Source organism: Haemaphysalis longicornis, unplaced genomic scaffold, assembly GCF_048455015.1.
Source record: "Haemaphysalis longicornis isolate Haplotype H1 unplaced genomic scaffold, Haemaphysalis longicornis Haplotype H1 scaffold_74, whole genome shotgun sequence".
Classification (NCBI taxonomy): Eukaryota; Metazoa; Arthropoda; class Arachnida; order Ixodida; family Ixodidae; genus Haemaphysalis; species Haemaphysalis longicornis.
Genome location: NW_027526431.1, coordinates 174,524 through 200,370, shown reverse-complemented (window position 1 = coordinate 200,370; position 25,847 = coordinate 174,524). Strand labels below are relative to the sequence as shown.

The 25,847-nt window shown below is 45.6% G+C and overlaps 1 protein-coding gene across 1 annotated transcript; it reads left to right on the top strand.

Moving 5' to 3' along the window:
* The first annotated feature begins 6,688 nt into the window (after positions 1-6,688).
* Positions 6,689-24,748, top strand: LOC144148050 (flavin-containing monooxygenase 5-like). The gene is made up of 4 exons (XM_077679648.1): positions 6,689-7,192; positions 10,902-11,234; positions 13,789-14,082; positions 21,872-24,748. Exons 2-4 carry the CDS (start codon positions 10,905-10,907, stop codon positions 23,036-23,038), a joined length of 1,791 nt encoding a protein of 596 aa, XP_077535774.1. The 5' UTR covers positions 6,689-7,192; positions 10,902-10,904; the 3' UTR covers positions 23,039-24,748.
* The last annotated feature ends 1,099 nt before the right edge of the window (positions 24,749-25,847 follow it).

Sequence of the window (25,847 nt, the reverse complement as noted above, 5' to 3'; positions counted from 1 at the left end):
TAAAGGCCTGGGCCTGGCCCGGACCCGCTTTATGAAGCCCGATCCCGACCCGCGCCCGAGCGTCCATAAGTTAGTCTGGCCAGGTCCCGACCAGGACCCGTAGTCTCAATCCCAGGCCTGGCCCGGCCTGGTCATTTATTTTGAAGCCTAGGGAGGGCCCACGTGTGCGTGACCAGGCTCGGGCTTAGACGATAACGGTAATTTGTTTATTATACTTGGTTGAGTGTCTTCGTATCGGGCAATCAGACGAAGCATTCAGTCTGCACAGCACGTCATGGACTGAAATGCAAACATGTAGGGTTAAGTACTGCACGTAGTTAACCTTTCACGTCACCCGTCCAATCGGCGCAATAATAGCTCGTATTCTTGCGCCAGACACACCATCACCTTTCATGACCAGATTCTTGACAACATCACGCGGTTCACTCTCGCCAAAGAGTTGGTATGCTGGAATTTTCGGTGCCGCATTTCAATCCACTAGTATGTGGGTGCATTGAAGTGTTGTACGTAGATTGGTTGCTTTGCGGTGCTGATTCTCTAGCCAGCCAGTTCAATTCCCTGCCATGGTAGGCGTCTTTCGAAGGGCGCAATATGCAAAACATAGGTATACATAGACACAAGTGCAGAGCACCAGGTTGTCCAAAATAATGCTTTCCTTGCTACGGCATTCCTTGTTATCGTATCTTTGTATGTTATACCGGATAAAATAAAATCTTGATACAGTAAATATTATTTCGTTAACATTACAGTACAGTGACTGCAAGAGATAGCAAAACAGGGTTTTGAAACAATCCCTACGACTATAACGTCAACGAGAACTTGGCAACAAGCCCACAACATTCATTTTAATGCCCCTTTCTACACTTCACGTCGGGAATAATTACGGCCAGGCCTATGAATTAGAGCCCGACCCCGCCGGGGCCCGGCAAAAAAACGCTTCGGGTGGCCCTGCCTGAGGGTCGGGCTTGGCCCGGGCTTTCTGGTCAGCCCGGGAACGTGCAGTGCTCTACGGGAGGTACGCACCGCTTTTCTAGAATACCTAGGGCCACTCTCGGGTGTGCACTCCGTAGGCCTAACTTGTGGGTTTGGAGTGTACGGCGCGAATCGGCACCTGTTGCTTGGCGTTCGCTTCGACCATGTCGAAATGAAGCAATGGGATAGACGCCGGCTTCATAACGCGAGGGACCCAGCTAGGTTCGATTCCGGGCACGTAAACTGTTTTTTTTCTTTCACTTTATCCACGATCATTCTATTCAACACGGAAATTTGGGCTAGTTGGTGATACGACTTCGACATGATAAAACGCGCACTAGACGGGGACAGAAGAAAAGACAGTGACACGGGACGAGCGCTGTTAGCGCTCTTACCGTGTCACTCGTCCTCGTCCTCGCCCAGTGACACGGGACGACCGCTAACAGCGCTCGTCCCGTGTTACTGTCTTTTAAAGACGATAGTCTTTCTTGGGCTCCTTAAACCCAGAAATTTTGGTCTGTCTGTATGTCTGTATGTCTGTCCGTCTGTCTGTCTGTGACTCGATTCAGCCACCCGGCCAAAGCAAAACAATGCCTGCCCATTAGTCTTATATAGTCACAGCTAAATCTACCCGTCTATGTCCGGTGTAAGGTTCATACTTGTCACATTGTTGAAGAAGAACAAGACATTACGCAAATATGAGACAGCAAATCAATACAGAAGTGATATTTGCAGTGTTACTTTATAAAAAAATCAAACATGCTTGCTTTTGCGAAATTAAATACTTCATCAACTGCAGAAAAAGAATTCACTTCGCCGTCGCCTACTGTCGCCCGCGCCACTATAGCTTCTTGCGCCATTTTAAGAAATCAACCGGCAACAGTTACACAAGGTTCCACTAGACAGGTTCCACGTTCTGCTTGCAACGCACGTGGAGTAGGGAAACGCGGTTCTATAAACGTTGAAGTAGGGCGCCTCGATTAACGCGCGTCTCCGCCGTACTGCAGCGTTCGCATCGAGACACCCGGTTTGGAGCAGTATAACGCGGGAAATTTAAAATGATTTAAGCAAACCTTTGGCGTCTTTACCTTGGTAGGAGTGCGACGCAAGAGGAACAACATGAGAGGTGAGCGGCAAAGCGAAGGGAGGCATTCACTTCGCAATAGCCGATAAAGACTATCGTCTTTTGACGACATTTGCAATGAAAGGAGCAGATACGCGGCCAAGTTTTTTCTGTCCCCGTCTAGTGCACTTTTTACCATGTCGAACACGATGATACGTCATCATCGTCAGAGAAAGTTGGCTTTCCTGCAGGGAGTATTGCCGTACAACGGCATCGGTGAGGACACTGAAGCTTCGCTTTAAAGGCGCTTCCGGTGCCGGAATCAAAGCTGGGTCCCTCACGTTATGAAGCCAGCGTCTATCCGTTTGTTTCAATTCGACGTGGACGAAGCGTTTTGAGGAACTCCGATATCAACCATGGAATCCCTCACGTGAAAGCTTTGCGTTCAACCACCGTCGTCGTTTTGACGGAAGAGTGCCTGATTTTTTTTTTTCAAACAAAACCACTTGATATATGCACTCGGTAGGGGTATAAACATCTAGAGATTTGACAGTAAAATAACCTTTTCCAAAGTGACATTGTTACGCCATACGTATCTTTTTAGTACAGAATACGATATCCCTTTCCTCATCAGAAAAACTACTTATGCAGGAACGTGGCTGTTGGGTTCGAAAGGACATGCAGCCCCTGGCCACCTGCACACTGCACCCCCTTCGAACCCGCGGCGGCGACCAGGTGACGGAAGAGGGACTCTTCGACGAACCACGCTGACCATTGCATCATGTTGGCGTATTGCTTCCGGTCTGAGAGGGACTCGTGCGAGTGCGTTGTGGGCATTCGATACTCTCAGACATTACACAAACCGGCGTAACCGAGAATTCTAGTGCACGGGCATGTGTTCCGCCGGTGGCGTGATCTTTGCACAACCCTGGCAAAGTGCTGCGTGTTGCAGGGCCCTCATGTACATCGAAGTTGCACTCCAGATTACGAAGAAAAGAGGCAGGGACGGCGTCAGATCGTGGGGCGACAAATGAGCACCTTGAGCGAGGCCGTTTTGCACCGGGTAACTGACCGGAGAAAATAAGGGGCGGACGTTCAGACTGCAGCCAATCGGGCGTCTACCGAGGGAAATTGCTGTTCTCTGATTACGCTGCAGAGAATCCATCGTGTTAAGAAGGCTATAAAACTTCGTGTAATTAGGTTGCATATTGAGGAGGAGACGCATTAAACATCCTCTAATCTCAGACGTTGCACTTATCGCAATCTCAGGGGGCCAGCAGCTCAACGAGTTCGTCTTCGTTTCCCACGTTAGCAGCATCCAACTGCTCCGTTACCTGCAAGACGAATGAGAAAGAACAGGGGCAAACTTGAATGAGCACCCCAAATTCTTATGGTTCTGTCTTTGCAAGCGATAATACATCTCCAGTGGTTTTTGAGCGAATCATTAGAATGAGCTTGATACAGGTCAATGCCACCTATATTTGGTGTCATTGGCTTTACTCAGACATTGTAGAAGTTGAGTGCCAATTAGATGCACTCTCGACGGGGGGAAAAGCGTTTTGTTATGGTATTGCATTCGGAAATCGAAAACTCACCGGGTCACAATGAGCGAGCTTCGAGCACCGCCGAATTGTGCGTGGCTGCGCGTGAAATTTCAATGAACCTGTTTTTAGCGGCTATAACGCAAAAAAAGACACCGAAATAAGATTTTTCCCGTGTTTTTATTCGTACCTACATAACCTAGCCTAGTCTCCTTCAGCATAGTCGTGGTTAAGGCAAGGTTGAAACCGTTTAGCTCTTCGCTCCGCAATAGAAAAGTTCAGGTAATAATTTATTGGAGCATCTGGTAAGCAGGCATCCGCTCCTTGTCTCGTCCCAGCAATTTTGATTCTCCTACCGTTGTGCAGGAATGAATGTTACATTCAACGTCGCGTTACCTGTAGTAGAAACTAATCTGTTTTTCTTCCCTGATGAGAAACTCGTTTTCTCTGGCAAGAATGTAGAGGTCGTTTGTATACGCAGATCCTACTGGTTCTTTTAATCATGCAAGAAGACTAAATTAGCCCGAATTGTATTTTGTTTCTGCCATTCCTCTTGTCTACATAAATAGTGTAGTCATTTTGATTACCGTGTGTATCATAGGCGGCGTTAACTGGCCGAATTATACTTCAGTCCCGTCCTGGTCGCAGAGTGGTTAAGGCGCTATGCGGCTCATCTCGAGGATGCTGGCCTCATGTCTAATACGGCGGGTGTTCTTCTCGTAGAGGAGGATCTTTAATACATCAGTGTGTCAAAACGTTGGCGCACGTTCAGTATTTTTAAGGAATCTACAATGACTCGGGGCCCTCTAGCACGACGTTGCTGGTAGCCTAGGCGCAGCGGTGGTGCGCGAAGTGCCCCACATTTTACAGAAAACTGTTTACTATACGGTTTACGCTCATATTTTTAACAGAAATGAGCGACGTCTGAAATTACTTACCTTTTTCAGAAAAATCTTTTTGGTGTCTTCTTTTAAGTAACTCGCGTTCCAGATGAGGGCCCGTTTACTTTAGCACGCCCCGACGGAGCACGGGCACATAATCCCCTACATTCTTTTAAATGCTATAGCTAAAAAACGTGAATTGCGTGTTTCGAAGAAGGTTGACCTAATATTTATTGTCTTGCTCCTAATACCGGTGTAAAGGTTGCTGCTTTGACACTGATTTCGTAAATGTTATTTTCATTGATAAAAACGTAAACCTCGATCAAAAGAACGGTACGAGCTTCCAGAAAAGAAAAAATGGTTCACCGAAGTACTTGATCGTACACATTGACACCGTAATGTTGTCGCTGACGACGTGCACAAATCCGGCCTAATATTGTTGCATTTTGGTTATATAATTTGATCGAAATGCAGCATTTACTCCCAGTATTGAATTCACCTTTGCTAACCCTGTAATACAGCATTTAAAAATTAGAAAGAGTAAACGAAACTATCTGCATTTTTGTTCACGATGTCGTCCTCAAATACGTGGTTGCTATCGATCTTTGGCTTTCATTTACGGCACTGCACGTTAGTAGCCTTATCAATCGTAATTAAGTACTAACATTGTTTATTTTTCTTTCTGGTATTGGTACCTGTTGGCCAATAACCATCAAAAGGCACGACCGTTTGCCAAACGCATCGTGAATAATATTGCAGAGCCGTATTGAGGAGGCAGGCCCTCAGTGTAGAACCGCGTCCTGTGTGCAGCCTGTCGCCAACAGTAGACGCTCTCAGGCTCTCACCTCAACTGGTTATGTCAAAACTAGCAACGTTGTCTTTATTTATCTCTGGTGATAATATTAAAACTAATTTGAAATACGTTATCTCAAGCGATTCCAGGGCGTACTTGCTTCGCAGATACCTACACACCTACACAGAAGGCTATTCCAATGAATATGTCAGCTTTGAACGCTCACGTTAGTGCTTGCCCGAAAACTAACAAGTACGAGCTGAATCGATGAATCGACCTTTAGATCTGGAGGAAACTATCCGTACAGCGCCAATTGTCCCACCACAGAAAACCTTCTTCCACCAACCCTGAAGCCAACGAAACAGCATGAGCTTTCTTTGGATAAAACATTATGGCTTGGATATGAAGGAGCCTCGTTGTAAGAAAGAATTTCCTCTCTCTGCAATTACAGACATCAGCATGGTCTAGTGTACCAGGGTGCGACAATTACTCCCACATATGTCCACCCGTTTCTTACTCTAGCATGGTTCGTACGTTCCATGTAGTATTTCATTTTTTCCTGCCACTTATATATATTTAGTGTGCGTGTATTCCGCTATCTTATTGCGTCCTTTGGACTTCATTCCACCGCCAGTCGGGTCTATCCCACTCATCGCCTGCACCTGCAAGCTCAACTTTGCTCGTTCAGAACAAGTTCAGCTCCCTCCGACTTGGGCTGGCTGCATATTGGTTTTGGGGCCCCTTTCGCAGCTTCTCAATTTCCGCTGCCAATGCAAACTCCAATATTTGCCGTGTGCACGTTTATTTCGGAATGGTCTCTCGCCGTCAAGTGGTGACCTTGAAGATGGAAAAGTGCGCCACCTTCAATGCACCCGGAAAGGATATTGCAGCTGTCTGCCGTGCACCTGCGCAAAGATCTGCTGGGGGCAAATGCCCATTCATGTCACCAATAAGGGCCTTGTCCTTGGAGACGTTGTTCACGATGAGAGCTTTCAACCTCCGCTGCCTCCCCCACGCCTTCTTTACACGCTTCGATGGCACTGGATAAATCTATAAAGCTTTAAAGGCGATGCGATGGTGCCACTCGGGCGTCTTCCTTACTCCAGACGACTTCAAGGTACCTTGTGGTTGGTCTGGCCCTGACACGCGTCCTCCGTGCTGAGCCCCACGTGCATTGTTCTCCAAGCCGCCCCTTTGTTTCAGAGCAGGGGAATCACGCAGCACAGACTTAATTCTTGCATAAAGCAAGCACGCACGGCGTCAAGGTTGTATGTGGTGACGTGAACGTGGCGGTGAGCCACCAAACGCAGGGGTGCCAGGAGAGAAGCTGGCAAAATTACGGGCTCGGTTGGCGGCCACTTGACAGGAGCGCCACTCTATCGCTTGCCTATGTTTGTCTGCAGGGCGTATTCGCCCGTGTGTTTACGAGCTGTGGTTTAGGAGTTCCGTATGGAAAGAGAGTAAACAGTTCACTTATACGCAAAACGAGGTCCCGGGGTTCTCTCCTGCATCCTCCTCGCCCGGCGGGTATTTAAGAAGAGAAGTAGACATGAAGCTTGCCCTTTTTAGGAATTCAGACTGCAGCACCACCGCTGTTTTTGCGCATCGTCTAGGACACGCTCTTAGTTTTCGCCTCATTTTGCATGAGCGATGCTACAAACAGGAAGGAAAAGCCGCGTTTGATTCTCCGAAATATTCACCTTCCTCAGTCTACTTGCTTTCCTCTTTTGTTTATACGTAACAATTGTCGACCATCCGTACAGTACGTTCTTTCGAACAGAACAAACACATAAAACCAACCCTGGTGTCATCACCTCCAAGTGTCCACTGTCCACTGCAATGGTCTAGGCAAACGTCACCGCTCTCCTGGAGTTACTTCATCGTACTCAGTGCAAGAGAAAGAACGGCAGAGGTAACTACAAGTGCAACGTACGGGCCTTGAGTAAGTAGGAAGTGTCACTGATTGAACTTTTCGCAGTGGCATTTTGCGGCATTTTCTTCTCAGTTGCTTCAGTGTCTAATAGGATGACTTAATTCCGACTTCCATCATTGCTTTCTCTATTCTAAAAGGAAGGATTACTCTAAAAGAAAAGGTTTTAAAAGGAACGGTTGGGAGTTGGGAGGAGATTATTTCCAGTGTTTGCTTGGGAGCCATAGCCGGGATAGGGGAGGCAGTTTTTTTTTTTCGAAATGAACCCGATCCAGAAACCGAAAATGAGACAGAAAAAGCTGAAGTGACAAGAAAAACTCGGCAACTTTCCCCTAAAAAAGGGGCCGCTAGAAAATTGTTGAGATAACGCCCTGGAAACGTGTACGCAGATCGCAGTTCGTATCGAAAACGAGCCAGGTTTTGCTGTTTGTCGCATCAAAATTAGCAATATGCATTTGCCCAATGGGAGTTTGCTTTTTGATTGAGTATTCAGACTGTTTCGTGGGTGTTTTCGGAAGCTTTCTTTTTTTTCATTTCGGAGCTGGCCTATTATGAATTCAGACGGCAATTAGGACATCGGCGAGAGATCGGTCCCTGGGTTTCAACGACGAAGGGAACGGAAGAAGTGAACGAAATGAAACAGAGATGTGAAACAATGATTTCGCTTCTCCCGTTGCTACGAAATAACTCGGGTTATATTTCTTTTTTTAGTCCCATATTTACCATTTCAGTACTTACCTAAATACCCGCCGCTTACAACCCCTTGCAAATCCCCCTCCGCTCCTTCCCCGCTCAGAGAGTACGGACCACTTTATCAAGGTGAAGAGTAAGATAGGAGCAGACTTCTCGTGAAGCGTTTCGGAAATTCATGGCAAGGTAATGAAGAGCTTGCTTATTTTTGTTGGTGCCATGAGGTGTGCCCAAGATAATTATCCTAGGGAATAATTCGAAAAAGCAGCTAATGGTTCCAAGAGGACTCACATGCTCTCCATGTATAGTTATACTGTTCTTGGGAACCTGTTGCATACTTTTAATGCCTTTTTCACCAAAACTAAATTGCACAATGATTCAAAGTCAATTTAAATAACGTTTTCGTAAGAGTGCAGCATGAATTTGAAAGTTTCAATTCAATATGAGCTAAATCCAGACTCATCACCCCGATATTGGTCAAATTTAAGGCATAATTTTTAATTATTTGTCGGCATAAACTTCGCCAGATGACATGCAAAATATATCATATAATAGTTTTCATGGCACCGCATTTAGGTCCGGAAATACCTTCCGCTTGTTCCCCAAATTCGCTTTAGGTGAATCTGGCTCATTTCGAAAAAAACGCCTCATGTGTGATCGTCAGTATATTAGAGGGGACATAAACACAAAACACAACTTTATTCCATTTATTCCATTTGAAAGAACCAGCCTTCGGTAACTCACTCAGCGTAATTTCAGCCATGGAAGGAGTTTTCTCGACAACAAAGCAATGAATAGTGAAAAACTGAAATATCTCTCCCTGCCGGGGCGTATTATAGGCAGGAGTTACGTAATGAACGCTACCACTAAATAGGTAGTTATTATTGTGTTAGCTGCACTTTAGAATTCAACTATTACAATCAAGCAGAAATAGGAACCCCGCTGCATGTGTCCCACCGTGTTCTTGGCGGTGCCTTGCGTCGGAAACCGCCAATCGCACAAACAAGATTCTGTAACGCAATAAAAAAATCGCCGGCAAGTGGCTAACCATTCGCTGCTGTCCCATATGTTTTCTTTAATATCTCGATTATTTGTTTGAAGTATGCTATAAAATTGGTATTGTGGGATAGGGAGATGTGGATTCGGTGATGCGCTGCGGCTCTGCCACATTTATTCAGGTGCATAGGCCCGGCCAGAACGAGCGGCCGAGTCCAGGGCTCCCTTTCCTACAGTACCATAATTATCCAGGAAAAGTAATGTTTTTAACCATCCAAACTTGTATTTTGTGTTAATTTGCAATCACTGACTGAAACTCAATAACTAAATCACTTTGAAGCGTAAACATTCTTACATTGGTACTACAGTTTAACCTCGTTATAACGAACACTGATATAGCGAATTCTCGGCTATAGGGAACTAAGTGCGATCTTTTGTTGGTCACGCTTTATTTCAATGGCACTTATTCTTTTATAACCAAACTGAAACTGTGAGGCGCGCGCGATTTTGGATATAACAAAGAAGTATTTGACCAGGAGGCTCAAAAACTGCATGTAAAAACCCTCCGGCATCCAAAACTGCAGAAGTATAAAAGCCCTTTGGTTCATCGACACTGTGGAAAACTCCATCTTGCTCAGTGCTGTGAGTAGCCACCAGATGAAGATCCCATCCTTCATCAAATAAATAAAGACTCAGACCTCTTTTGTCAAGTGAACATTGTTTTGTTGTAATGTCACGTACTTATGTTCCGGCAGATTCAGTGTGAAATGCAAAAAGGAGAAAGGTAAGTGTTACGTGGTTTATAGTGGGTAGGAATCCTCAAAATGCATTTCTGTATCAACTACTATTGCGCGAGACAGATTGTCGATTCGTTACCGCCGCTTTTCACCTGTACTATTATAACGAATATCGGATATAACGAACTAATTTGCTGTTCCGATTGTACCTCGTAATAACGAGGTACCACTGTAGTATAAAGTTAACCTTACCAATCGAGGGCAATAATGCTATGGTTTTCTGTCCTTAAGCCTGAGACCGCTTGGTAAAACTCAGCGGATTTTCGCAATCTGCTCATAAGGATTCTGGACCTTTGGTACAAATGTACCAGTTCCTCGGTTTGCGCAAATTAATTTTCCGTACTGGTGGACTCACTTGTACCACATGACTTTGTGGCCCAATTATTTTGTGCTGATTCCGCTTCGATTTTACGGAGATAGGGGTCATTATAAACCATTATATTTTTGTTGCGTTATTTGTTAACCTATATTATTTGTGTTAGTGCAGTGTTGATGCAGAAACGCTTGCGTTTGCCGTTCATTTTGCCTTTTTCTTCTGTAAAATACTATGTCAGCCCATATTTTTCAGAGAAACAATTAGCGTCCCTGAATGATACTGACCCGGGGCTCCTTAGGTATCGTCCAATTATTCTTTCTCCGCTTTGGCAATTTTATTACTTTCGGGTAATCAGAGTGCACCCCTCGAAGCGCAGTTTTTTACCAAAAGGCTATCGGGGGAGAAAATAGGTCAGTAAACACTTTCCACACTTAATGCTACCAGTATGCTGTCGTTGTGTACGATGAACAGAAATGGTGAACGTGTCTATCTGTAACGTCGAAAAAACTGTTTTGTTGTCCCTATATTTTACGTATCTGGCAAAAAGGCGCACGCTTCTGATTTAAAAAAAAATCTTTTGCTTTAATGTTTTGTGGACAGCACTGAACGTGCGAATGTTTAGATTTGGTTGCCGTAAACGCTACAAACTTGCTTTAAAAGCGAAAACAAAAACAGTATTTTTTAGGCTTAGCGCCGTGCATCATTACTTATACTATAATTTGCTTAACAAAACTTGTTGAGCTAGTTGGTTCATGCTTATTGGAAAGACTAAAAGGGGGCGCTAAGCAGACGAAGACGACGTAAGACACAAACACCACATACAGGCACCTTTTATCATTTGCTCCCTATTCAAATCTCCAGGGTGGTCATCTCAACATGCGGCCATGTTTTTCTTTTCTTTTCTCCAAATCTCTGCTCGCAGAAGATGCGCGTAGCGGTCATTGGGGCAGGTGCGAGTGGCCTCACAGCGCTGAAGGCCTGTCTCGAGGAGGGCCTGGACGCGGTGTGCTTTGAGAAGACGAGCGAGTTGGGCGGACTGTGGACGTACCGGGAGCAGAACGTCGATGGCGTGGCCTCCGTCATGTTCTCGACCACCACCAACACGAGCAAGGAGATGTCGGCCTTCAGCGACTTCCCTCCCCCGCCGCGGTACCCCAACTACATGCACCACAGTCTCGTGTCCAAGTACCTCAACGACTACGCCGACGCCTTCTCTCTGCGGAGGCACGTTCGCTGCTGCCACTCCGTTATGAGGGTAAGCGTGGCTGATGAGCTAAACCCACACCTAGAAGCGCAATTTCTTATTGCGGTGCTGTAGTGGAGCTCGGTAGATTTCGCGTGATACTTGCGACAGATGAGACGTTTGGTCACCTCATAAGTAAGCTGTCATGCTATACAATGAAGCGAAAAACGTAAGCGGATTGCATCTAAAGACTTCTTGTTCAACTTCAGAAATATTGAGGTGAAAATATCGTTTCCCCCACGTGCTCCCACGAGCACTTTATTCTATTGCCATATTGCCATTAAGTGTATTGGTGTCGAAAAAAAATATTGCAAAAAGTTTTTGTTTCAGATATGTTTGGGATTGTTCTAATGTGTCTATATTTTTTGCACTGCCTACTCATAATTGCATCAGGATGGGTAATGAAGTTCTACTGGGCCTAAATTGACTCTACACAGGTTCTTAAAAGACCAGTAAGAGTCTACTGTAAGCGTAAATTAACAATACGCGCTAAGGCTTGACTTTGGGCAACGGGCTTGTCGCCACGTCTCTACTTTTTTTTGCTCTATATTTTCCAGCATTGAGTACAGAAATTACATTTTTCTGTGTTCGTTTTTGTTTACTGCGACTAGCTTGAATTCTCCATTGACTGCTGCCAAGTAGAAGGGCTCCAGGGCCCCTGTCGAGCTGCTTAGGGCAGGTTTTAGGCCACGAGATCATCCAATGTTGCACTCGTGTGTGTTTGTTAAATAATTAAAATTGACTTGATTTAACTTAACCAGCGTCTAGGTGCATCAACCGATGTAATCCAGGCCTATCCTAATCAGCACTACTTCATCCCACTGCGTACCTTCCACTTGTAACGATTCAACCATGCAATGTACTCGTAACCTATAGCCTTCGAGCAGCTTTTTTTTTCAGATATGCCTGGGTGGTTTAAAACATGTAATCGCTATAAATACGCCCACTCCATCAAGTAAATCTCTCGCTCCATATGTGTAATTCCAAATGTGACCCTCTGCCTCTCCAATACACACAGCCGAGTAATGGGCCACTGTATCCCGGGCTAGAAAGTTACAAACCAAAGTTACAAACCAAGTTACGCTGGAGACGGGCTTTTGCAGAAATCCATTGCTACGAAGAACGCAGAGTCAGAAATGGGCTGTATGCGAGTGAGCTGAGCCATTTTTTCAGTTCACCTTTCACTTTGAACAGTCAGGTCTCGGAAAATATTGACAGCACCCTGCGCAATTACCCCACGCAGTTTGGTACAGCTCTTCCAAATATGAGTGTTTGACTGTTTTTCGGCATAAGAAAGGAACCGATTACTTAGATAGGACAAATGGACAAGAGAAAAAGTTATTGCACAATTTTGTGACCAATACTGAAGTTCACTGGAAAGCTTTGAGCATGATCAAAGCGTTGTAATAACCTTGCAGAAGACCAGACACGCGAGGCTAGCTGTAACTGCTACGTGTATACGGTTCACGCCAGTTGTGTACACAGCAAATGAGAACAAGGAGTAACAGGATTGCTCTATGCCCTTTTTTTAGCCTGAGGGCATGTCTCCATGAATGAGAAACGGCGCGCAGATATGCAAGAAGCTTCTAGCGCCCTCCATTTGTCTCCAGAAGAAACACGTGTGCGAAGCGGTGCTTTTTGTTATCGAAGGTTAGGTACCAGAATCTCCGAGATACGGCAAAATGGAGCATGGGAACCATGCGGAGCGTACAGGCGCGACCAAGAAACAAACGCTAAGATTCCAACCGAAGATTGAACTCGGAATCAGGCTTTTGGATAAGGTGCTCAGGTCTTGTCGGGGCGCTTTGAGATGCACACAGGTAGTCGAATGGCGTTCCAGTTTATGTAAATGAATAATCTTTTATTTCTATTTCGATAACAGTACTTCTTTGGTTTTATGGGCGTGGTAACTAACCCAGCTAATCTACAAGCCGGCACTATACCGTGAACAGCCCTGTGAGCGTGTAGAGGAGTTTTCTGTTGCCATTTTACCACCTTTCCTAGGCAACATTTATGCTTAGCACTCGATAGAAATGGCACCCGTCTTTCAGCCTCCTTTCGTTACTACCTTGGAGGCGGCTACTTCGTGCTATCTTTTCAGCGCTTCTCAAACCACATTTTCACGTACTCACTCGAATGTTCCTGAATTTATTTATGTTACCATAGCCATCATCGCATGAATATTGTCGAGCGCGTACGCTGAATTTGCTATAGGGAAGAAACGCTCCTAGCGTGCACCGGGTTAAATTTGCGGAATTTTCAAATCCTAGATCGGAGCTACGCTTGAGCTCCACGTACAGTTTAGCAGGAATGCCCCATTCCATTTTTATGGCTGCACTGTGCAAGCTATCTTTGTTCAAAACATTGGCGAAAGGAGAAAAAATATTTTCTTTTCTCTTTGGCGCAAGCTTGAACTACCGACACAAACCCTTTTTCCTGTGGAGCGTATTTATTTCCTTTCACTCAGAGTGCCGGCATTTGCACTTTTTCCCTTCGACTTACTTAGTATACACTAAAAAAATTTTTCCCATACGAATGCTGAAACGGTCGTCGGTCTGAATTACAGCTCAGCCCTACGCATGACCACGGCGCAACGGGCCGCTGGGATGTGGTGGTGCGGGATGAAGAAAAAGGCAGCACATTCGAACACACTTTCGACGCTGTGATGGTCTGCACGGGGTATGACCACACGCCCCTGGAAACAAAGTTCTTCGGCCTCAGTGACCAATTCAAAGGCCGCGTGCTGCATGCGCGCGACTACAAGCGTCCGGCGGGCTTCCAAGACAGCAGGGTCCTGGTCATCGGGCTCGGAAACTCCGGCTGTGACATTGCTGTGGAACTGAGCGCCGTCGCTGATGCTGTGAGTAGTGCAACTGGTATTTTATTATGGGAACGTACCTAGTTTATTTAGTAAGGTTCACGTATGGGCTAGTTGGTTCCACACGTTAAAGTTACAGCGCAATAAAAACACACAGAAGGACAAGTAACTGGAAACATTTATACATTTTTATCTTGTTTATCTGCTTTAAACTGTTGTGTCACTGTATCTTGCATGTATAAATGCTTCCCGTGTCAATAACGTATCAGTTGGAAGTCAGCTCTGCGTATGTCCCTTACTGGTCCTTGTGTGTGCTTTAGTGCGCTGTAACGTTAACTAGTTTATTTATCAGAGTGATATGAAGCCTTTACTAGCGCTCATCGTATTTGTGCAAACAGCTATAGACTTGTGTAATATTTATTTGCAACACAGCACAATGTATGTCCAAGGGGGAGAGGGGGGCAGGCAAACATAAATATCACTCGTCATTTAATGGTTTATTTTCTTTTCTTATCGCGACAAAGCCGAATGACAACACGGATGTATTAAAACCCACGCAAAGCCGTAGTCATAGAGTCGCAGTAACTACAGCACGTTCAACGCGATGTCGGTAAACAAGACAATGCGTTTTCTGATGGTGATTTTACAGTTATGCGATTGCAGCACACGTTTTGGACTTATCAATATCTGAGGTATACAAAGTTTCTCTAATCATTTGGTCAGGGCACCTGAAAGAACGGGGTCTTTTTAAATTGAACGTCCGCAAGGCCGGTCATGAAAGTGCGAGCCAAGGTTAGGAGACATTACTTCTGCAGTGTTCTTAAGACAGGCTGCAATAATTACTTTAAACTGCTGCATGACAGTACACTTTAAGTTCTTATCCTGAATTGCTTCAAGTTTCTTTCGGTATCTCTGTCATCATCATCACCAGCCCATCAACACCCACTGCAGGGCAAAGGCCTCTCCCATAGATCTCCAATTATCCCGATCCTGTGCTAACTGCGAGCCATCTATCCCCACAAACTTCTTGATCTCATCTGCCCATCCAACTTCCTGCCGCCCCCTGCCACGCTTGCCTTCTATAGGGATCCACTCTGTTACCCTTAATGACTAACGGTTATCTTGCCTTCGCATTACGTGCCCTGCCCACGTCTATTTCTTCTTCTTAATTTCTACTAATATGTCCTTAACACGCGTTTGTTCCCTGACCCACTCGCTCTCTTCTTGTCCACTAATGTTACACGTGTCATCTTCCGTTCCATTGCTCGCTGAGTCGTCCTCAATTTAAGTTGAACCTTCTCAGTGAGCCTCCAAGTTTCTGCCCCGTAGGTGAGTACCGGTAAAATGCAGCTGTCATACACTTTCTCATTCAGGGACAATATTCTTCAGGTTATCTCTGTGCATGCGCGGAATCTCGTGGTAGTTAAGGAATGATGATGATGATGATGATGATGATGATGATGATGATGACGACGATGACGACGACGACGATTGCGACGGCGGCGGCAATCGTCCCGATGAGATGGGAAACTGTAAGGCCATATCTACACTTTCTACACTTCACGAGCAAACGTGAAAAGTACAAACTTAAGGCTTCTCTGATCGACCTAATGCAACTGGACTACCCTTCATCGACAAACCTCGATCCGTCCAAAACTGCCCGCTTGCTCCAAAACAAATGTGCAAGTTCGTATGGCACCATTGCGGATATTCCGCCAAGGTGGTTCTAACTAAGGGATTCCTCGTGCCAGCGGAGATCACACGGGATGAAGAGTGAACTCCGGATTTGTTCAGGTCGTCCCACAAACAGATAGGCAATCCTTGGAGGCCTTCGTGATAATTGACATGGAGGCCTTCATGATCCAGTGAGCCGCCGCGGCAAGCAACTAGACAAGTTCGCTGCATGTGGAGGGGTGGGAGTAGGGTGACACGTTGGATTGTGGTCACAAATCACCTGAGCGCAGGTGTAGAAAAGCGAAACATCAAACTTCTTATCCCCGCCCAGGACCCTGACTGCCTCCCATTTTAATGTCAACCACCCCATACGCATGGTGGTGAACTTATCAGCGTTGTTGCGGTGTAAAAACCATTTTCGGGGCACTGGGAAGAGCACGCACGCCATGCTTCAGCATAGGCCAGGGTTGTCCCGCGAACAAAAAAAATACCGCGATTAGCCACGGCGTCACGGGCGCTCTCACCTCATAAAGTGCGGTATGGAGCGGGTGGTAAACAATGCCGGCAATAACGGACAACAAAATTTGTTATAATTCTTTTACTCGCAAGCTATGTGAGCGGCTCTTATACGTCAGCGCAGTTGCGCGTGGGCCTGGGACAGTGAAATGAATTTGTCAAGCTTCTGTTTTTGCTTGCACTGCGTATGCGTAGAATGGCTCAAGCAAACTCAGGTTTCATCGTTCCTCCTGCCGATACGGCGGTATTTAATTGATAAAGCCTGAAAGAAAGAAACTACCACACGCGGTTTGCAGTGGCCTCACCAACAAACATCACTAAGGTAAATGCAAGATGCTACGTAATTTAACGATGTCCAAGATTTGTATTATAACGGGTTTTGGTTCTGGATTTGGGAAACACCATGCCTGGCATCCGCCGTTATTGTTGGATGGGCATTCTCGATACACGAGTAGTCGCCATACCGAGCTTTTGCCATGTTGCCGGCTGTAAAATGCGTCAGATGAGCCTTACAGATCTTAAACAACAGCGCAAAAGACAAGGACTAAGAAAGAAGCACAGACAAGCGCTGACAAACAACTGAGCGTAATTTATTGCTGCTCGCTTATAAATACGCTTGTCACACATAAAAATACACAAAAAACAGAAGATTTACACAACCATAAGAAAACGCAATCACGTCTTGTCATAACTACAACCACACGTTTACCCATTAAGGTAATTTATCTCTTTTTGCGTGTGGTTGTAGTTATGACAAGACGTGATTGCGTTTTCTTATGGTTGTGTAAATCTTCTGTTTTTTGTGTATTTTTATGTGTGACAAGCGTATTTATAAGCGAGCAGCAATAAATTACGCTCAGTTGTTTGTCAGCGCTTGTCTGTGCTTCTTTCTTAGTCCTTGTCTTTTGCGCTGTTGTTTAAGATAAGAATGAACCAACTGGCCCCAGTCGAGACGCTAACTGAGCCTTACACCACGGCTTGAAATCGTAACAATCACTATCTGAGGCCTACGCAGTGGATGAACGCCCTCAGCGTCGACACTGACGATCAATTGTGATGCACTTTTCCCCATCTTTGGCCTTGCCTGGCTCGTGCCTCTGTCGTAAGAGGCGTGTTCGCACGGTTCGCACCAGGCCAAGTTCGCACCTTGCCCGCAAGCAGTCGGTGCTTATGCAACTCCACGCCAACGAGAACTCGCCAGCGCGTCAATGTCAGTCTCCACATGTTCTGCGAACTGCCTCATGGAGTAATGAGTGTTACAGCGCGAAAATGATGAATTTAGTGCAGAAAACGTTGTCCAAAACAAATAATTCAACTTAAAAAAAAAAGTGCTACCAGTGATTTGACCTTAAGACTTGCTAAACAATACACGTAGTGCTGCAGACCACTCGCTCATAACATGAGCTTTTTTTATGTTTTCCACATGGTATTTATTGCACTACATCTCAGTGTAGGAAATGATATTTACAACACATATTTCTAACTAAAGTACACATGCAAATGTGTTGATTTCAAAACGAACAACAAAATGACGCACAATAACAACTAATACCAGGGGTACCAGTCAGGGCGAGAATCATGTTGGTCACAGACGTCTATGAGATCAATGATCATTTGGCGGAAGTGTGATAAGTCAGCACTGCCACGGGCGGAAGTGTAAAGTATTTAAAGTACAGCCAGTTTACGTTTTTCATTACTTTTTAGCATTTCATTGCAGCTTGGACGACTATTTCTTGTATAGCACTCGTTCAGGAAGCGTCCGCCAGATTCCCACAATATCTCATGTCTAGCGACTGCATTCCTTACACAGAAAAGCATTGGCACACGTGTGGTCGTGCTGCTGACCGCTGTGCTAGTTCCTCCAGCGCAAAAAGTGCTTCCCGAATCTTGGTTTTACGCTGTGCGATAAAATGTTCCGTTGATTTTAATTCCTTAGTGCCTACATTTTCGCTGACTCTTCTCTCACCTTCGATTGGCCTTAGATTTTTCTACTAGCGTACCAGACAGCGATGCGTTGCATGTGCGCTTGTGTGGAGCGACTTGGACTCCGAGCTCGATGCAGCTTACAAACTAGCAAACTAAAGGCGCATTCTACCTGGCACAAACGCGCCGCGGCATCGTCTCAACCGAGCGAACGAATTGCGACGACTCACCAGTGGCCGACCGACTCAACACTGGGCCGACTTATTCAGTCGAGTGTCGGCGAGCCGTGCAGTAGCGCAGTCAAGTCAAGCCATCTTTTTTTGAAGTGATATGAAACGTCATAGAAAATTGGCAAGCAGGATGCAAATAGCAGGACAGCACTTTTCAAGGGATTTTTGTACTGAATAAAGTCATGCAAACTCGGCGAGAGTGGTCGAACCATGGCCTAAAGACTCCAGAGTACAAGCTGCGCTAGTAATTCCGCAGCCTTTACAAATCCCTTCAGTGTCCCTTTAATGTAGGTAGCCTTCCCCTAATGCTGTGTGCAGTAATAAAATACTGTCGTAAAGTCGTGAGAGCATTTGCGGTTTACCTGCATGCGTGCCGCCTTATCGCGCTATTTCCGTAAAGCTGCACACCTTGTAAGTAGCTAAATTTTCTGTTTATTATTGACGATATGGATAAGCCCGACGGACACGCAAATTAGTTAGACCGATATACGCATGTCTAAAGACGTACGCAAATTGAAAAGGCGGATTGAAGAGGTGCTGTCGCACTAAGCAACCATTTCTCTGTAGTGCTGAAGAAGGGTTGGGGGAACAGCGGCGTACACTGGCGAAGGGGTAGAGAAGTTTTCACAGAGGGATGGTGGGCGCGGCCATAAAAACTGCTTTCAAATTGATACTTACGACCTATGAATAATTTTTAGTACGAAGCTACCCACCAACAATCGGCCATTTTACAATTTCAGTGGTGAACAAATTAAAACAACGGTCAAAAATTTTATGTGGGGTACAGAAGCATTACATCATCATCATCATCATCATCATCATCATCATACCCAGCCTGGTTGTGCCTGTTCATTGAAGAATGCCACTCCCATAAATCACCACCTGCTTCTATGTCCACTCTTGGTCCTCAAATTTTCTTACCTCGTGCTTCCATCGAAAAAAAGGGTCTTCCCCTATTTCTTATGCTATCCCTTGGTAGCCATCTTGTTAAAAGAGTTGACCATTTGTTGTCCGGCATTGGTATTACACTGGCGCCAGCCCTACGGCACTTTTTGAACTGGATTTCAACTAGGACATCTACACAAGTTTCCTCCTGAATTCACGCTGCTGTTATCTTTCGCGATGTGATCCCTAGAATTTTCCGTTTCACGGTGCGTCGGCCAGATCTACGAATATTTTAGCGGCCATTAGTAACTAATCAAGGTCCGTCGCGATACAGAACTGTTTTCTTGGTAACATCTGATGTCCGAACACACGCAGAAAAATCAATTTTGAATTTTCGAAGTATATTCCGGAGAAAAGGGTGAAAAATGTTCTTTTCGTTCGTGAACAGTTATTCGTAGTAAAGTTGATGTCTGGCCTAGTTGGTTTCGCATGAATCAAGCTACAGTGCAGTAAAAATCGGAAGAGATCGTGCGGTTCAATGACGACTACATCAGTGTGCGTTCTGTCTCTCTAACGGCGAAGGAACTCGCGTACTTAAACGAAGCTTGTGTTAGCACTGGACGGCAAACGGCGCACGGATTACGGTGTACTCTGTTTGTATCATTTCTGTTTTTATTTTTGTTTATCCTCTTTCAATCTGTGCTATTGCGATATCTTACAGTTATATAAATGTTTCCCGTGTTAATAAACTATCAGTTGAAGTCAGCGTTACGTATGTCCCTTTCTTTTCCTTGCGTGTGTTTTTTACAGTGCTGTCGCTTCAGTCAGATAGTTATTCTTATTCCTCAAAATCTACGGTAACTGCGTCAGGATACGGATAACTTGGATATCGCCATCATACAGATCTCTAACTTCAATTTAAGATTTTTATTTTCTATTCTAAGTACGTGCATTACAGTTTGACGTAAGTTTTCAGTTTTTCTCTATTCTTGTGCGTATCATTTATTCACGAGAACTGAATTCATTCCTTTCGGTGCAACGCTTTAGTCTTTACGTTAATGCGATGTTTACCACCAGAACTTCAATCTCTTAGGGACACCACGGAGATTAAATAATACACGGCGCACACAATAAGAACATTTTGCTACGCATGCAAGTAATAGGATAAAACCATTGAAATAAGATGACTAAACGGCAACAGCAACGCGATCGACGCTGAAATTTCCAGCGAACACTCTGACGGTGACCCCTAGAGTTCACTGAGGAATCGTAAAGGTTCCAAGTGGAGGCATCGGTCGCCGCCATTGAACGCCCAGACCGCGAAACAGAGGCTTAACGCATTAAGCGGCCACCACGTACTGTCTTTATTGCCTCCATAACTTCTAGCGAGCCGGATCAGCACCCATCTTTTCCTGTCTTCAGCGCGAAAAGCACAGAATCGGAAGCAGCTAGGGCAGATGGTGGGCGTGTAGGCCATGGCCTTGGCCTCCACTGTGGGGCAGCGCTGCTGTCCAGGTTAAGAGAAAACGCGCAAAAATATTTTACTCCGTGTTTTATGAGGTACGTGATGTTAGTGGTGCGTAAATACGGGATTTTGCACTGCGAGTGTATCCACGTTCCGTGGGGATTTATGAGGTAACCCTCTACGCCTAGCTGATTTTCTGAGACCATCTAGCAGCACTGCGGGGACGCTTGTTCGCAGAAGTGGTACTACATTGCGCTGTTAGAATATCCTGGCTTTGTGTCATTCGCGATTTTGTTCGCGGCTGTACCGAAGCTCTGGAATTTCGCCTTCATGCGGTAAAGAAATGTATGTTTACAGTGTATGCTTTCCCAACAGTGCCGATGTGTTGTTGTACTTAATCCTGTCGCCTGCCCAACTTCCCGACGCAAAATTTATTACATCTGATAACTATGCACGGAACACAGAAAAGTGGTTTCAAAATGAGCGCAATGCCAAGTAAAACCGTTAACCTCCAACGTACGCACGTGTGTTTTTAAGGTTGTATTTAAGTGTGCACCCCTGTGACCCATTTCTGGAATTTTTTTTAAGCAATACAGGCTATCAAAATACATTGTGCACTTTCCGTAAAGTATGGCGTAAACATGCACAGTTCGTTACGGAAGGTAGCAACTTGGATTAGCTTCTTAGGCCGTTACATGTCTGGCTACACCCGCCACATAGCAGAAAAAAAGTTTCTTTTTTTGGTTCAAAATTAGAAAGAGGATAAACAGTGCAGAGTTATTGATCTGTTCTGTTTTCTTTGATGGCATCCACTGCTTTCTGATGAGTACTGCCAGTGCGGTGGCCTCGTCAGGAGATGTACGAGTCTCCTTTTTCCCCTCTTCGTGGACATAACTACGTGTATGTAAAGGTGTCCGAAATAAATTGTAATTAAAATTGAAAAAAAAGCATGGCAAACTGTACACAGCACTCTGCTGCTCCGCCTTGAATGGATAGAAATTACCCCTAAATGTATTTAAAGGTGTAGCTTTCTTTAAGAATGAAAGTTGGTTCTGACTTGAGATCAGCAAATGCAAATACCTAGTTGGAGTTATCTCAAATCAGCGCAACACATCAATCACAACTGTTTCTGCTGCAGGTTTACGTGAGCACGAGACGGGGCTGCTGGACCATCCCGCGCGTGGGCGACCATGGCGAGCCCTTTGACGTTTCCAATGTGCGGCGTTCCTGGAACTGGCTGTTCAAACATCTACCATACGGTCTAGTCTGCAGCGTGTCTGAACACGGCGCAAACAAGCGTTTCAACCACGCAATGTACAATTTGGGAGCCAGGCACCGCATCCACAGCCAACACGCTACAATCAGTGACCTCCTGCCTTCCAAGATACTGAACGGAACCGTCATCATCAAAGGAAACGTGCACTCCTTCAGCGAGGACAGTGTCTTCTTCGAAGACGACCCCAGCGTTGGCTTTGCTGTCGACGTTGTGATTCTGGCGACCGGTTACACTGCCCACTTTCCTTTCATCGATGGTTCAGTGTTGCCCGTCAGAGACAATCGAGTGCGACTCTACAAGTACGTCTTTCCGTCACACATGCAAAGAGGAACGCTGGCATTCATTGGAGCCGTGCAGCCCGAAGGAAGCCTTTTTCCCATTTCCGAGCTGCAGAGCCGCTGGGCAGCTGGCGTTTTCGCCGGACGATATGACCTCCCAACAATCGCCGCCATGGAAAACTACGTTGATTGCAAGGATCAGCTCACCGAAGGACGTTACATTTCGGGTAGTCGACACGCTAGGCAAGTGGACTGGATTGACTACATGGACGAGGTGGCCGAACTGGTGGGATGCAAACCGCGGCTGGGCCGACTTCTACTCACGGATCCGGCATTGGCCTGGGCATGCGTCTTCGGTCCCTGCCTGCCCTACCAGTACAGGCTCCACGGGACTAGGCATTACCCCAAGGCTAGGCAGCAGATCATGAACTTCTGGGAAAATTGCAAGCTCGGCTTGAAGACGAGAAAGCTTCCGTGGGAGTCGGACGCTGTTTCGGGGTTAGCGGTTCCTGTGCTGGACCCAAAAGTGGCCGTCATGGGTCTCTCGTTTCTCGCGGCTGGGCTCAGAGTGAAGGCACTGAGGCTTCTGCTGCTGAAGTGCCTGACATTTGTCTTGCAATTGGCCAGGCTATTAACTGCACCCATTAGCGCGAAACGCATGGTGTCAGTGAGTCAAACTGTAAAAGGCTACTTGGGCGCTCTGTCCCGGACGCAGACCTTGCATGGAGCGGTGTCTCGAGGCTTGATTTGAAAATAATTTTAGTTTCGAAGTCGTCGATTGCTTAGAACTAACTACAGCACGTGCATTTCTCGCCTCGCAAATGTTCAAGTTAAGTCCAACTTTGTAGCTATAACGGTTCTGCACATGAAGTTGTGGGGAAATTCTGAATACCCTAGGGTTCAGAAAGGTCTGATTTGAGGTTGCCATAGCATGAGCACGGCGCTGCTGCAAGGTCCCATCACCCTTTTTTGTCAATCCCCGCAGTATTTTCTCAATCACTCAACAGACGCGCAAAATAACTAACTGTTGTTTTGAGGGAAGTGACTTGGTGGTAGTAGCAATGCTCATTTCCTTTTTCGAAGGGAAGGCAAGATGACGCAATCCGCTCGAAGGCGGCAGCCTTTGTTTTCCCGCATTTGTTGCCGGGGCGGAAGCGCAGGCCAGAGTTGGGAGTGGCGGGGCCCTATGACCAGACTGGCTCCCAGCGATGGTCACTTTCTGCTGGTGGTGTGGGGTGGCGAATGAGTATTAAGGCAGCTCATAGTTCATTGTGGTGGGGGGACGCGCTGTCGGAGTGATAAGCCCTACTTACAGCTGCGGTATTTTCATACATCCCCATTATACAATTTTCATAAATTGCACTGACAGGCCGTTCTAAACAAAACAAAATGTTTCAATCAAATGTTTCAATCAACATACTATATAATATTTATGCATACTGGAACCTATACCACGATGTGATAAAAAAAATTACCCCTAAAGAAAAATCAGAACAGCGCACTGTTTCTGGAAAACATGTGGGTGTTCTGACAAGTATCGGTGCCTGGGGTGTGTTCCAGGGTCAGCAGTTATTGTATGTTTCGGAAAAAAAAACTTCATCTGGTTCTAACTCCGAATATGCATTTAGGAACGCATTAAGTTCACATCACTTATGCGCTTGACGGCACGCAGCTGTACTCTGTATCTATAAATGAAATTGCGTGGTAATGCTAATACAGCCTACACGGTAATTACTACTGCAGATATTCGTTTTTTTTTCACTTTGAAACGTATCCTCATGCTGGCGGTTAGAACGCTTACGTGCCTAGCGTCACCTCTATTTTTCAATTATTTCAGCAATGTTCGTGTGGTCAGCTCATGCAATGGTCTTGACGTAAAAAATGTGTCATGGTAAATGTATCGCGGCGTAAGTGTGAGGGACGTTTTCTGTCGTAATATTTGCTCTCTATCTCTAAAACTACTTTCTCCGCAAAACCATCCAATAAGCTCTCCAAAACGAGATTTTCTCATAGCCAAGCAGCCACTTTCACCACACGAGATGCAATAAAAAAGAACATTTACACGCCGAAGTTTTTCTCCCGTGATTGCTCCTAGATCCGGAGTGCTTTTTGCCTTTTTTGGGTTAGAACAAACAATACGCCTGCCTAAATGTATGCGTTTGTGTGTCTCCGGGCGTGTGTGCGTGTTGCGGTTATGAACTGATGGCGTCTTCTCAAGTTTATTCTAACTCATTTGGCATACAATGATAGAAATCCGGTGGGACCGGTGTTTCCAAGCAACATCGCTATTACAACATTCATTTGCAATAAAATTTCTGCCTTTGTTAATTCTACGTTGGGAATTTTCTTGTTGTGACAGGTGATACTGCTCCCGAGAATTTTTATGTCAATTCTCATTTGTTCAACTGCTTTCGATTTTTGCCTTGTATTCATGTAATTGTGTAAAAATTTTGTTACAAAATATCTCTGGTACTTTTTCACACCTGTAGGGTGTTTTCGTCAGCGTCTGTGGCAGCAGGTATGTTGAAATTGTGGCTGCCTTTGCGCGTATTTTAACATTTCATTACACTGCCTTGTAAGCTTTCCACGATGGTGACTGGCGATCGGAACATAGCGTAACTCACACTGCGTTCCATTATACCGAGTAGACATCGAAGTAGGTGGTTACGTCATACAGCCATCTTGAGCCCGATTCCAATTTCGGCAAACTGTGCCAAGTACACATCTCATGAAAACACAATGCGGAGACCACAGACATACGGACACCATTGCTGTTTGACAAAAATAACGACGTCAGCGCCATCTTTTTGCAAAGAACTGGTGAAAAAATGATACCAAACAACGAAGCTATAGGCCACTACGTGATCGGCATTTTCTGTTCCCTTGGTGTCCCCACTGAAAAAAATACTAAAACGATTGCTGCGAAAAGTTTGATCCGCACTCTTTTGTTTGTGCTTTACCTTTTCTAATGCATGCGCCATTATTCTGTAGCAAGGAATGGTAATTGAGTGCGGGCGGCTACAGGTTTCCTTGCGTTTTAATTTTTAAAGCAAAGCTTTCTACCTCTACCACAGCCAACGGTTCTTTCGTGGCGGGCGGGACAAGGAACTTCCAACGCGGCTGGAGAGGCGGAGGGCGCTTTTCACTCGCGGAGAACAGTGTAGGTGTCGCAGTTATAGGGCGTTATTACCCAGCGGTCCCCGTGCTCACGCCGGCTGGCGCGTCAGCGAGACAATTGTGTCGGCTCTGCTGTCTGCTTTAGCGACGGTGTTCAGCCTGTTCTGGCGCAGCTTCGCGTCCCTTGTGGGCTTACTTCGCACGGCTTGATTAACTTGTTCTACAGCACCTCCTGGGTAACCCGGACCCGACGCAATTAAGTGGTCGTGCGCCAAAGATATGTTCGGGATTGGTTTGCAGGGCGGGAAAACAAAATGTAGAGAACACTTACAGACATCTGGCCGCTAGAGAAACGCCATCTTTTCCGCACTGCTTGTCACGAATGGGACTCTGTTTTTTAAATTGATGAATGCATATTCAATTGTGTTTTAATAGGTATTACA